Here is a 12154-nt window from a genome sequence, read left to right on the forward strand (position 1 = left end):
AGCAGGCTCGAAGGGCCAAATGGCCTCCTCCTGCCCCTATTTTCTGTTTCGATGTTTCTACTTGATAGTAAAAAAAAAGTGCTATTCTAACAACAAATGCTGAATTTGTATCATTCTACTTATTATTGATAAATTGTGAAATTCCTGCTAAAATCCAAACTTTTGTGTTCACTAAGATTGCTGATGGCATGGCGTATATTGAACGAATGAACTACATCCACAGAGACCTGAGGGCAGCCAATATCCTTGTAGGTGACAATCTCGTATGTAAAATTGCAGACTTTGGTTTGGCACGATTGATTGAAGACAATGAATACACAGCAAGACAAGGTAAAGATTGGTTATTCCATCTTTGTTCGAAGCATGCACAAGTTTGTAAAGCTATATTGGTCCCATCAATAATTATGTTCCTCTCATTTAGGAGCCAAATTTCCTATCAAATGGACAGCTCCAGAGGCTGCTTTATATGGGCGATTTACAATCAAATCTGATGTGTGGTCTTTTGGAATTCTGTTGATAGAGCTGGTTACTAAGGGAAGAGTGCCATATCCAGGTAAACAAAAGGCAAAATTATTGACTGATCGGTCTTCCAATAAAATGCTAAAATGTTCAGATGTTTCATTTAATGGAGGGAAGTTGATTTTCAGAGATGTAACTTGAGTGCCTATGTCCTGGTCCTGTACATCAGGAAAGTAGGTGTGTTCCCAAATCAGGCAGTGCGTAATTGGAATAGTATACTCCACCCCACTTTCTTTCTGAGCTGTAAGTCAATTTTCTATATTTAGTAAATGGAAATGCTTGTGCATTTTATGCCTTAGGTCTTATTAAGCTCCCAGAATTGATGTAAAAATATTTAAATTAATACCTAGCATAATTCTGCAGGATTTGCGTTAAAATGAGTTGATCTAGACTTGATGCAACGACTGCTACTGACGAGACAGCTGCTTCAGCTTGCTCTGGGTCTGGAGAGCAGAACTTTCCCATCTGTGGTAGGAACATTTGCAACCAGTTTGCAAGACCTCTACTGCATTCTACAGTTGTGCATGTAAATCATTCATTTCTGGCTAGTGCTGCAAAGGAACTAATATGCTGCCCCTGCATAAATTAAACAGGTGAATAATGTGTCAGTCAGCATGGTTGCTGCTTGCGTTTCCTTTCCCTTCTACTGGATGTCACCACATTGGCGCATTTCCTAAAATGCAAGCTTACAACTGCCCTGAGCCTAACATGAGCTTCTCCCAGGTGTTGAAAAATGGGAAGGTTCGTTCATAGCTTTGATATGTGAGGGCAACGGTAAATGTGCATGTAATAAGGCTGTCAATTGGACATTGCATTTTGACTGTATGCCTTGCAGGCAATGCAAAGACACAACTGTAAAACTGTGTGAAGGATTCTCATGGCAAACTGAAAATACGACTGATCGATAGACAACACTTTGTGGCATTACATCATGGGGTATTTGCATGTAACTGTTGCTCAGCCTTGCCAGATTGCTTAACGCCCAATTTCTTCCATATGCTGCTGGTATATTGTGGTTCATAGCGACCACATCTGCAGCAATGTTGGTTGCTCGAGGAACTTTGGCCCAGAGTCAGTGAGCTCTAGTCTGAGCTTCAGACATTGTGACGCATCAGGGAAGGGGAGTGTTACCTGACTGCTGTTTCATGAGGCAGTAAGATTAACTGCCTATATTCTGTCAGTGGTCAGGGACAGGAGGATGTGACTGCAAGTGAAGCAGGGAAAGGGATCCAAGAGAGAGCACTGCAGACACCTCAGCCCTTGCCCTTGTCCAGCAGGTTTGAGATTCTTGCTCCCTATGTGGATGAAAGCAGGACTGTAGGGAAGATGATCACAATGACCATGGCTCTGTGGTTCAGGGAGCCATTCAAGTCAAGGGAGAAAAGACAAATGTCGTCGTAATTTGGGATATTATAGTCAGGGGAATAGACATTTTTCTGTGTTGGCAGAATTGAGAATCTCAAAGGCTATGTTGCCTGCCCGGTGCTAGGGTTCATTCGGGACATCTGCTCTAGGCTGGAGAGGAACTTGCGGTGGGACGAGGAGGATTCCATGGTCCATATAGGTATCAGTGACATAGGTAGAACAAGGACAGAGGTTCTGTATAGGCAGTTTGAGGAATTAAGCACTAAATTAAAAAACAGATCCTCAAGGTTAGAATCTCTGGATTATTACCTGAGCCACATGAAAATTGGCAAAGAGTACAAAAAATTAGAGATGAATACGTGGCTCAAAGACTGTTGTGGGAGAAGTGGGTTTCAGTTTGTGGGGCACTGGCATCAACACTGGGGAAAGTGAGGGCTGTACCGTTGGGATAGTCTACATCTGAACAATGTTGGGATCAGTGTTCTCGTGGACCATATAACTAGAGAAGTAGAGAGGGCTTTAAACTAAAGAGTGGGGCTGAGGGTTCAGTTGCATGGAAAATTAGGAAGTCAAGGTTAAAGAAAGTAGCAGTACAAGTTAATGATAGTTGTACAGGTTAGTGATGAGTCTGAGTGTCAACAGAAAGCAAAAGGTAGTGTTAAATCTTATGAAAGTCATTTTGCACTAAGGATCAAACAAGAGGAGGGAAATTGGATAATAAAATGAATTTAAAGGCTTTGTATTTGAATGTACGATGCATTCAGAATAAAATTGAGTTAACATCCACAAATTGTGAGAAGTGGGTATGATTTAGTGGCAATTACTGAGACATGGATGCAGGGAAACCAGGTTTGGGAATTGAATGTTCAAGGGTACTCAGTATTTTTGAAGGATAGGAGAGAAAGAAAAGGAGGTGGTGTAGCTTTTTTGGTGAAGGCAGCGATCAGTGCTGTAGTGAGAAATGATATAGAACTGGAGTCCAAGATATAGAATCGCTCTGGGTAGAAATAAGAAATAGCAAGGGAAAGAGGGCCCTGGTGGGAGTAACCTAAAGGTCTCCAAACAGTAGTTCCACAGTGGCACATGGTTTTAAGAAATACTGAGGGGTTTTAAGAAATACTGAGGGCTTGCAAGAAATGAACGGCAATACTCATGGGTGATTTCAACATGCATATGGACTGGAATAATCAAATTAGCAAGGGTGGCCTCAAGGAAGAGTTCATTGAATGTATTAGGGATTGTTTTTTGGAGCAATATTTTGTGGAACCAACCGGAGAGTGGGTTATTCTGGATTTGGTGTTGTATAATGAGGAGGGATTAATTAATTATCTCTTCAGGATCCTCTAGGGAAGAGTGATCATAGCATGCTAGAATTTCAAATTCCGTTTGAGGACAAGAAACTGGAGTCCCACACTAGCATTCAGGATTTAAACATAGGAAATTACATAGGCATGAGGACAGATTTGGCCCTAGTGAACTGGGCAGGAAGACTACAAGGTAAGATAGTTGATGATCTGTGACAGAAATATAAGGAGACATTCACGTCCTCACAAGTAAAATTCCAGAGAGGAAGAAAGGTAGTAAGAGGGGGAGAAAGACTTCTATGACTAAGCAAGGAAGTTAAGGATACCATAAAGACAAAAACAAAGGCATACCATATTGCAAAGGCCAGTGGCACACTGGAAGATTGGGAAGCTTTTAAAGATCAACAAGGGATCACTAAAAAAAGTAATAAAAAGAGCAAACGTAAGTTATGAAAGAAAACTAGCACAAAATATAAAAACAGACTGCAAAAGTTTCTATAAGCACATAAAGATGCAAAGGCAAATTACTATCTAAATGGAGAGAAACTTCGTAGTGCTTCGGTGCAGAGGGATCTGGGTGTTTTCGTGTATGAATCGCAGAAACTAGTATGTATGACAGGTAATAAGGAAGGCAAATGGAATTTTGGCATTCATTGCTAAAGGAATAGAATATAAAAATAGTGAAGTGTTGCTGCTCCTGTACAAAGCATTGATGAGACCACACTTAGAATATTGTGTGCAGTTTCGTTCCCCTTATTTGAGGACAGATGTAGTTGCATTGAATAAGGGGAATTGACAAAGTGGATGTGGAGAGGATTTTTCCTCTTGGTTGGGCAATCTATAACAAGAGGTCTTGGTTTTAGAATAAGGGATAGCATGTTCAAAACCGAGATGAGGAGAAATTATTTCTCTAAAAGGATCGTGAGTCTATGGAATCCACTACCCCAGAGCATGGTGGATCCAGAACTTCGAGTAAATTTAAGGAAGAGTTGGGCAGATTTTTAATTGGTTAGGGGTTTGAAGAGCTCTGGTGAATGGGCAGGTAAGTGTAGTTGAGGCTGAGATGAGATCAGCTATGAACGTATTAAATGGTGGAGCAGGCTCGGTGCTGAATTGCCTATTTCTGCTCCTAGTTCTTATTCTTCTGATATTAGAAATTGAGCATATCACCTATTCCTGACAGCTGTGAAGCACTGCTGTCCTCTTGGGATGTTATTGAGTTCTGAACGGGATTCACAGTCTTCACATTCACCTGCAGCAGTGTGTCCACTTCAGCCATTAAGCAAGGGGATCAGTGCTCGTGCTGCTGCACCATTGTCCCACCAATCTGTTTTAACCCTCCCTATTAGAATTCGTCCCATCACTTTCAGCTGTTGCTTCCACCGCACTTTAAAGCTATTTTTAAATTCATTTACAGGATGTGGGTGTCACTGGCCAAATCAGCATTTATTGTCCATCCCTAATTGCCCTTGAGAAGGAGATGGTGAACTGCTGCCTTAAACCACCTCAATACCTGAGGTGTAGGTACACCCATAGTTCTGTTGGGGAGTTTCATCACTTTACTGATGATCAAGAGTAGACTGATGGGACGGTAATTGGCCGGGTTGGATTTGCCCTGTTCTTTACATACAGGACATACCTGGGCAATGTTCCCCATTGCTGGGTGGATGCTTGTGCTGTAGCTGTACGGAACAGCTTGGTTAGGGGCACGGAAAGTTCTGGAGCACAAGTGTTATTGCCAGAATATTTTCAAGGCCCATAGCCTTTGTAGTACCCAGTGCCTTCAGCAATTTCTTGATATCACATGGAGTGAATCAAATTAGCTGAAGACTGATATCTGTGATGCTGGGGACCTCTGGAGGAGGCTGAGATAGATCATTCACTTGGCACTTCTGGCTGAGGATTGTTTCTACTTTAATAATATCCTTGCTATAATAGGGTGACCAGGACTGTACACAGTGGCACTTCATTTTTAGGTACGCCTGGTGTTGCTCTTGGCATGTCCTCCTGCACTCTTCATTGAACCAAGGTTGATCCCCTGGCTTGGTAGTAATAGTAGAGAGGGTGATATGTCAGGCCATGATTACAGATTGTGGTTGAGTATAATTCTGCCATTGATGGTCCCCAGCATCTCATGGATGCCCAAGCTTGATCTGTTTGAGATCCCTCTCATTTAACACAGTGGCAGTGCCACACAACACGATGGAGGGTATCTCAATATGAAGTCGAGACTTTGCCTCCACAAGGACTGTGTGGTAGTCACTCTGACACTGTCATGGACAGATCCATCTGATTGGTGAGAATTTTAAAAGCTATTGACTTTTTTTAGTTACAGGGATTCACTTATTTAGCTTTAGTGGCTGCATCTCCTTAATGTTTTTACAATGGTCCTTTATGGTTACATGCTTGCCCAAGGCACCCCCTATCCACGATGCATATTTAAATAATTCAATTGACCTAATTTGGAACACGTGCAACAAAGGCAATAGCGTTTTTAACTGGAATTGTTGTTTTGGTTTGTGGAAGTTTTAACATTGTCAGCAATGCTGTCACTCATTTTTGGCATGTCAAAATTAAATCTGTACCTTATTTATGGATTGTGTGGCTCCATGATTTTGAAGCATAATTAAAAAAACGATGGCCTGAGGTGGTTTTTTTCATATTTTAGCATTAGATTTGCCTTTTCCATTAGCTGACTGTCTTTTCCATGCTGTTCTCCAGCGTACACTTGCCAAGTACAATGCCAACTCTCCATTCCAACGCTACCACTGTTCAGTGAATGAATATTAAAAATATTTATTTCCAAAGTAAGACAGTTACCACTGCTTTGGGAGGAGTGCACATGTCCTCCAGTCAGGATCTATGGTAATGACGCAAGTATTATTAACAGCAGAGTCATGGAAAAGTGCCATTAAAAGCTTAGTGTGTGCATAAATGTGCCAAAACTTCCAGTCCATCCTTTTTTCTCTTTCTGCCCCTCCCCCAACTGTCCCATAAACCAAAAGATTGGGGTGCCACCAATCAGGAATAACCATATTCTTTACCACTTTAACCATGGTGAACAGGAAAAGAAAATGAGCAAATTATGTAGAAACAAAATATTAAAATTGGTTGCACCCTCCGAGGCAGAAAGGTTTTATGCTCCATGAGATGCTCTTTCCTAGTTGTTTGATGGTTTGATTATCTTGCATCTTGTCCCAAAGTATGATTAAAATTATCCATGACTGGGATTTTTACCAGATTCTGTGACTAATGCAGACTAATCCTTTTTCCCAAATATTTATCAAGAATGGCTCTAACATTGACCAGTTATGTGAAATCAGTTTTACAATCCATTGTCAAAAAACAATGAAAAGTACAGCACAGGAACAGGCCCTTTGGCTCTCCAAGCCCATGCCCATCATGATGCCCTAACTAAGCTAAATAAAAAGCTTCTGCTCTTACTTGAACCATAGCCCTCTATTCCCTCCCTGTTCATGTGCCCATCCAGATGCCTCTTTTGTTGCTAATGTACCTGCTTCCACCACCACCTCTGGCAGCGCATTCCAGACACCCACCACTCTTTGTGTGAAAAACCTCCCCCGCACATCTCCTTTAAACTTTCCCCCTCTCGCCTTGAACCTGTGCCCCCTTGTAATTGACACTTCCACCTTGGGGAAAAGCCTCTGACTATCCACCCTGTCTATGCCTCTCATAGAAGGAGACCTGATAGAGATCTACAAAACTATCAGACCTCTTTCAGGGTGGCACAGTGATTAGCACTGCTGCCTCACAACACCAGGAACCCAGTTTCGATTCCCAGCTTGGGTCACTGTCTGTGTGGAGTTTGCACGTTCTCCCCGTGGTTTCCTCTGGGTACTCCGGTCTCCTCCCACAGTCCAAAAGACATAGCCATGCTAAATTCTCAGTCAATGTACCCGAACAGGCGGCGGAGTGTGGCAACTAGGGGATTTTCACAGTAACCTGATTGAATTGTTAATGTAAGGCTACTTGTGACTAATAAATTAACTTTAACTCAGCCTCCGTCTTTCCAGTGAAAACAATCCCAGTCTATTCAAGGTCTCCTCATAGCCAACACCCTCGAGACCAAGCAACATCCTGGTGAACCTTCTTTGCACACTCAAAAGCTTCCACGTCTTGGTAGTGTGGTGACCAGAACTGCTTGCAATGCTCCAAATACAGTCTAACCAAGGGTTTATGTAGAATCATAGAAATCCTACAGCACAGAAAGAGGCCATTCGGCCCATCGAGTCTACACTGACTACAATCCCACCCAGGCCCTACTCCCATATCCCTACATATTTTCCCACTAATCCCTCTAACCTAGGCATCTCAGGACACTAAGGGCAATTTTAGCATGGCCAATCAACCTAACCCGCACATCTTTGGACTGTGGGAGGAAACCGGAGCACCTGGAGGAAACCCACGCAGACACGAGGAGAATGTGCAAACTCCACACAGACAGCGACCCGAGCCGGGATTCGAACACAGGTCCCTGGAGCTGTGAAGCAGCAGTGCTAACCACTGTGTTACCGTGCCGCCCATTGTAGCTGCAACATGATTTGCCAACTCCTGTACTCAATGCCCCAGTAAACATGGCATATGTCGTCTTAATCACCCTGGCCACCTGTGTTGCCACTTTTAGGGAACTGTGAACCTGTCCGCCCAGATCCCTCTGGATGTTAATGTTCCTAAGGGTTCTGCCATTTATAGTACAATTCACACACACACTGTCATTTCCCAATGGATACCAGTCCAAAATTGGAACTCAAGCCATAAGAACGGATGCTGTAGGAAATCATATCACTTTTGTTACATCAAAACTACTCTGCGTAAGCTGACTCTGTTCAACAGAAAATTTACCAAACCACACTACTTCCATCATCAGAAATCACAACCAGGCTAATACTCGTTGGGCATCACAGCCTGGATGACTTCATCAATTTACAGACTGGTTCCACAATAACAATATCAGGTTTGTGCTTGGAGTCAAACTAATTACTGCCAACATTAACGCATAGCTCAATATCAACATGCAAGCAGCTACCAGTGAGATAATAAGATTAAATTTTGGCCTGTGTGAAACATCTGAACTTGGCCAGATGAAGATGATGATGACTATGATATCGCTGACTCAAAGCGAGTGTCTTCATTCCATACGGTCATCCATTACATAGATGAATTGTTGACATGGTTAGAAACTAACGAAAAATCAAGTGCTGCAGATGTGACACAACTTCAAAACATGTTACACCTGACAAAGGCAGAGGCAAGGAATAAATGCAAACAGTTTTAAATTATTGATTTCATCACCCCACTGCAATCAGTAAGGATAGGCAACGACACGTCCTCCATGGTTATCCTCCATACGGGTGCCCTGCAAGGCTGTGCCGTCAGCCCCATACTCTTTATGCACTTATCACGGTGTGGCCAAATACTGCTCTAACTCCATTTTCAAGTTTGCTGATACCACCGTAGTGCGTCGGATCTCAAACAATGACCAGATGGAGTGCAGGAAAGAGACAGAGAATCTGGTGAAATGGTATGATGACAATAATCTCTCCCTCAATGTCAGAAAAAATTTAGGGTGGCACAGTGGTTAACTCTACTGCTTCACAGCTCCAGGGACCAGGGTTCGATTCCCGGCTTGGGTCACTGTCTATGTAGAGGTTGCACATTCTCCCCAGATTTGTCTGCGTGGGTTTCCTCCAGGTGCTCCGGTTTCCTCCCACAGTCCAAAGATGTGCAAGTTAGGTTGATTGGCCATGCTAAATTGCCTCTTAGTGTCCCGGGATGTGTAGGTTAGAGGGATTAGCCCGGTAAGTGTGTGGAGCTGGGGGGATAGGGTCTGGGGTGGGATTGTTGTCACTGCAGACTCAATGGGCTGAATGGCCTCCTTGTGCACTGTAGGGATTCTATGGGGAAAAAAACAAAGGAGATAGTCATCAACTTGAGGAAATGTAGTGGCAGACATGCCCCTGTCTATATCAACGGTGATGAAGTGGAAATGGTCGAGAGCTTCAAATTTTGAGGTATCCAGATCATCAACAACCTGTACTGCTTTACATGCACGCACGCACGCCTCTTTATAAACACCACTTTATAATGCAGTCTCAACTATAATGTGGTCTTGTGAATGGAACCATGTCATAGGAGCTTCCCAGTCTATATTGAAGCATCAGCTTACATTTATGGACTCAAGTCTTTTAGAAAATCTGTAGGCCAATGCAGAAGTGTGTAGTAGAATGTGAAGTAACACTACAAGCTAGGAGAGGGGAGTCTGGCACTCACGATTGAGAAAAGAGTCCATTTAGCCTTTTCAGAAGATAAAATTGGGCAAATTTGCCAGCATTTGCATTTTGTCATAACTCCAAAATGTGGACTGCTGAGAAAAGGTGTAAAATGAATACTTTGTTGTATTGGATAGTTGAAATTATGATTTCTAACAATCATCTTGCTTATAAAAATGCACGGCTAAAAATAGTTTTGGGATTTTAAGGCCAAACCAGACACTCAAAGTGGTATTCTTTGGTATCTTTTAAGAATTCTACGTAAAATCTGTCCTTGAATTTTGTTTCTGTTTAATGGATTCACAGTGCAAGTTTGTCATCGCTGCAGTAAAATTGTACTGGTTTTTCATTTTGGATAAGGAATGGGAAATCTTTTAATTAAAGAGAAATGTCATTTGCTAATTATTCAAATCTACTCCTTAGGTATGGTGAACAGGGAGGTTCTAGAGCAAGTGGAACGGGGCTACAGAATGCCTTGCCCTCATGGATGTCCAGAGTCTCTCCATGAGCTCATGAAACAGTGTTGGAAAAAGGACCCAGATGAAAGGCCAACGTTTGAATATATACAGTCCTTCCTAGAAGACTACTTTACTGCTACAGAGCCCCAGTACCAACCTGGAGATAATCTATAAATCAAGTCAACTGCAGTAAGCTGTTGGTTTGCAAAACTGAAGGACTCCAAAATGGTGTCTTGCTATTCAATACTGAACCAACATTGATATACACAATCTGGAATGCTACTGCGCGGTTGCACAGAACCACTTTTTTCATGAACTGAACACTTTTCATCCTTTTGCCATTCCACATCAGGGTATTAAAGGAATTTTTGTGAACACTAATCATTTTTAGGTTAAATTTGGTGTAGGAACATCAAGGCCCATGTTTCTAAATGTGAAGACTTATACAATCTTATAAAATTCTAACCTAGGTATTAACTAAAGTCCTGTATTTTTGGAGAGGAATAAGTCTTTAACTTTTTAGAGTATTGATATAACAATCTGACTTAGTCTAAATTTGAAAGGGTCTGTTAAATGTAGAATGAGTGCAAGAGTTAATCTTGATTTATTGGGAGACCAATAATTTGGTCGTATGTGTGAGTATTGCACTGTGTTCAATATTTCTACTGATGTAACTGGAAATGCAGCATGAGATTTTTTATACATAGTTTGCTTGGATTTCATTGAAACTAATGTTTTGTAACATTGTTTATAAACTAAACTACAATTCTTTTAAACTTGAAATCATGTACAATTAGCTTCATGGAGGTAGGTATGGGGTGCTTTTTGATTTTTTTTGTTAGGAATAGTTGATTTCAGAATGAACAAATGTCCATTAGTGACTGTAAAAGGTTTGATATTTAAGGATATAGCTTATTTCTACTAAAGAAACACATGCTGAAAATCAGAAATCATGAACAAAATAATCCTAACTTGCAGATCCAGACATATCGAGCAATAATTAATGGAGTGGTACTGCTGCAATTGTGATAGTGACCAAGCAAGATGTGTCAATGATGTGTGAACTGCAGCTGCCAGATTTTTTGTCTACTGTGGGAAGGAATGCTGAAACTTAGTCATGATCTTATCATTGTGAAGCACAATGCCCTGAAAATGAGCAACAGCATTTCCAGATAATGAATTCTAACTTTCAAATGTTTACAGGACTTGCTCTAGCTGTGGAAATTGTTCTACAGACCCTAATCAGTGCCATCATTTGTACATTTTTCTCCTCCAATTTATTTTGTGATAGCAGTTTTAAAAGTCTCTATGAAATGACAGATTCTATGATTTTTGTAACATTGAAAATAAGCAAGCTTGGTTGTCTTTTCTGTACGAATATCAGAACTCCACTGCCAGAAATGTTCTCTGGTAATGTCATTTTGTTTAATTAGTAAACTGAATCATTCCTGTAATAGCATTTGTACAGTCAATAAACACTAATTTGTGTCACCTTAATTAATGCCTCACTTGGAAAAAGATGGCTTCATTTTAGGCAATTCACATTTTGATCCCTTTTCGCTGGGCCTGGGAAAGATGCACTTTCAAAGAGTTGGTGCAGACTCAGTGGGCTGAATGGCTACCTTCTGCACTATAGGGGATTCTATGGCAATGAAACTCTAGGTATTCAGCTCCTTCCCTGATGTTTTTCCTCCACTTCGGGCAGTCTTAGGCCAGAAATTCTCAGGTATCGGTGGAGATGTTTCACTTTTTCAAGGAGGCTTGAGGGTGTTCTTGAAGCACTTTCTCTGCCCTCCTGGGGATCACCTCCTATGTCGATGATCACAATAAAGCATGTTTTGGGAGTCTCGGGTCCGGCATGCAGAAAATGTGGTTCACACTGCGGAGCTGATCAAGCATGTCCAATGCTGGGATTGGCCTGAGCAAGAACACTGACATTGGTGCACCTATCCTGCCAATGGACTGCCAGATCTTGTAGAGGCAGCACTGATGGTACTTCTCCAGGATTTTGAGATGCCTGCTGTTCATAGTCCACATCTCTGAGCCCTATAGGAGGATGGATATCACTACTGCATTTGAGTTACATGGTCTCTTACCTTATTTTTAATACATTACAGGAGCTAAGCTAATGTAATTCCACTTTTTTGTTAAAATATTTAGGATACCAGAGAAAGGTGCCCTGTTGTTTAAATTTATATGTTAATCTGTGTTGTTTTCA

General features: G+C 41.6%; 1 protein-coding gene across 4 annotated transcripts in view; it reads left to right on the plus strand.

The window, feature by feature from the left end:
- Positions 1-11449, plus strand: part of LOC144495723 (tyrosine-protein kinase Yes) — a 94893-nt gene extending 83444 nt beyond the window's left edge. For 2 of the 4 annotated variants that reach the window (XM_078216075.1, XM_078216077.1), the window contains 3 exons: positions 177-330; positions 422-553; positions 9902-11431. In XM_078216075.1, the coding sequence (XP_078072201.1) occupies positions 177-330; positions 422-553; positions 9902-10110 (495 nt within the window). In that variant the 3' untranslated portion in view covers positions 10111-11431. Of the gene's footprint in view, positions 1-176; positions 331-421; positions 554-882; positions 990-9901 lie in introns of all 4 variants that reach the window. The other 2 variants (XR_013498314.1, XM_078216076.1) reach the window with 2 other exon arrangements.
- The last annotated feature ends 705 nt before the right edge of the window (positions 11450-12154 follow it).

The sequence above is a fragment of the Mustelus asterias genome, chromosome 7 (genome assembly GCF_964213995.1).
Source record: "Mustelus asterias chromosome 7, sMusAst1.hap1.1, whole genome shotgun sequence".
Classification (NCBI taxonomy): Eukaryota; Metazoa; Chordata; class Chondrichthyes; order Carcharhiniformes; family Triakidae; genus Mustelus; species Mustelus asterias.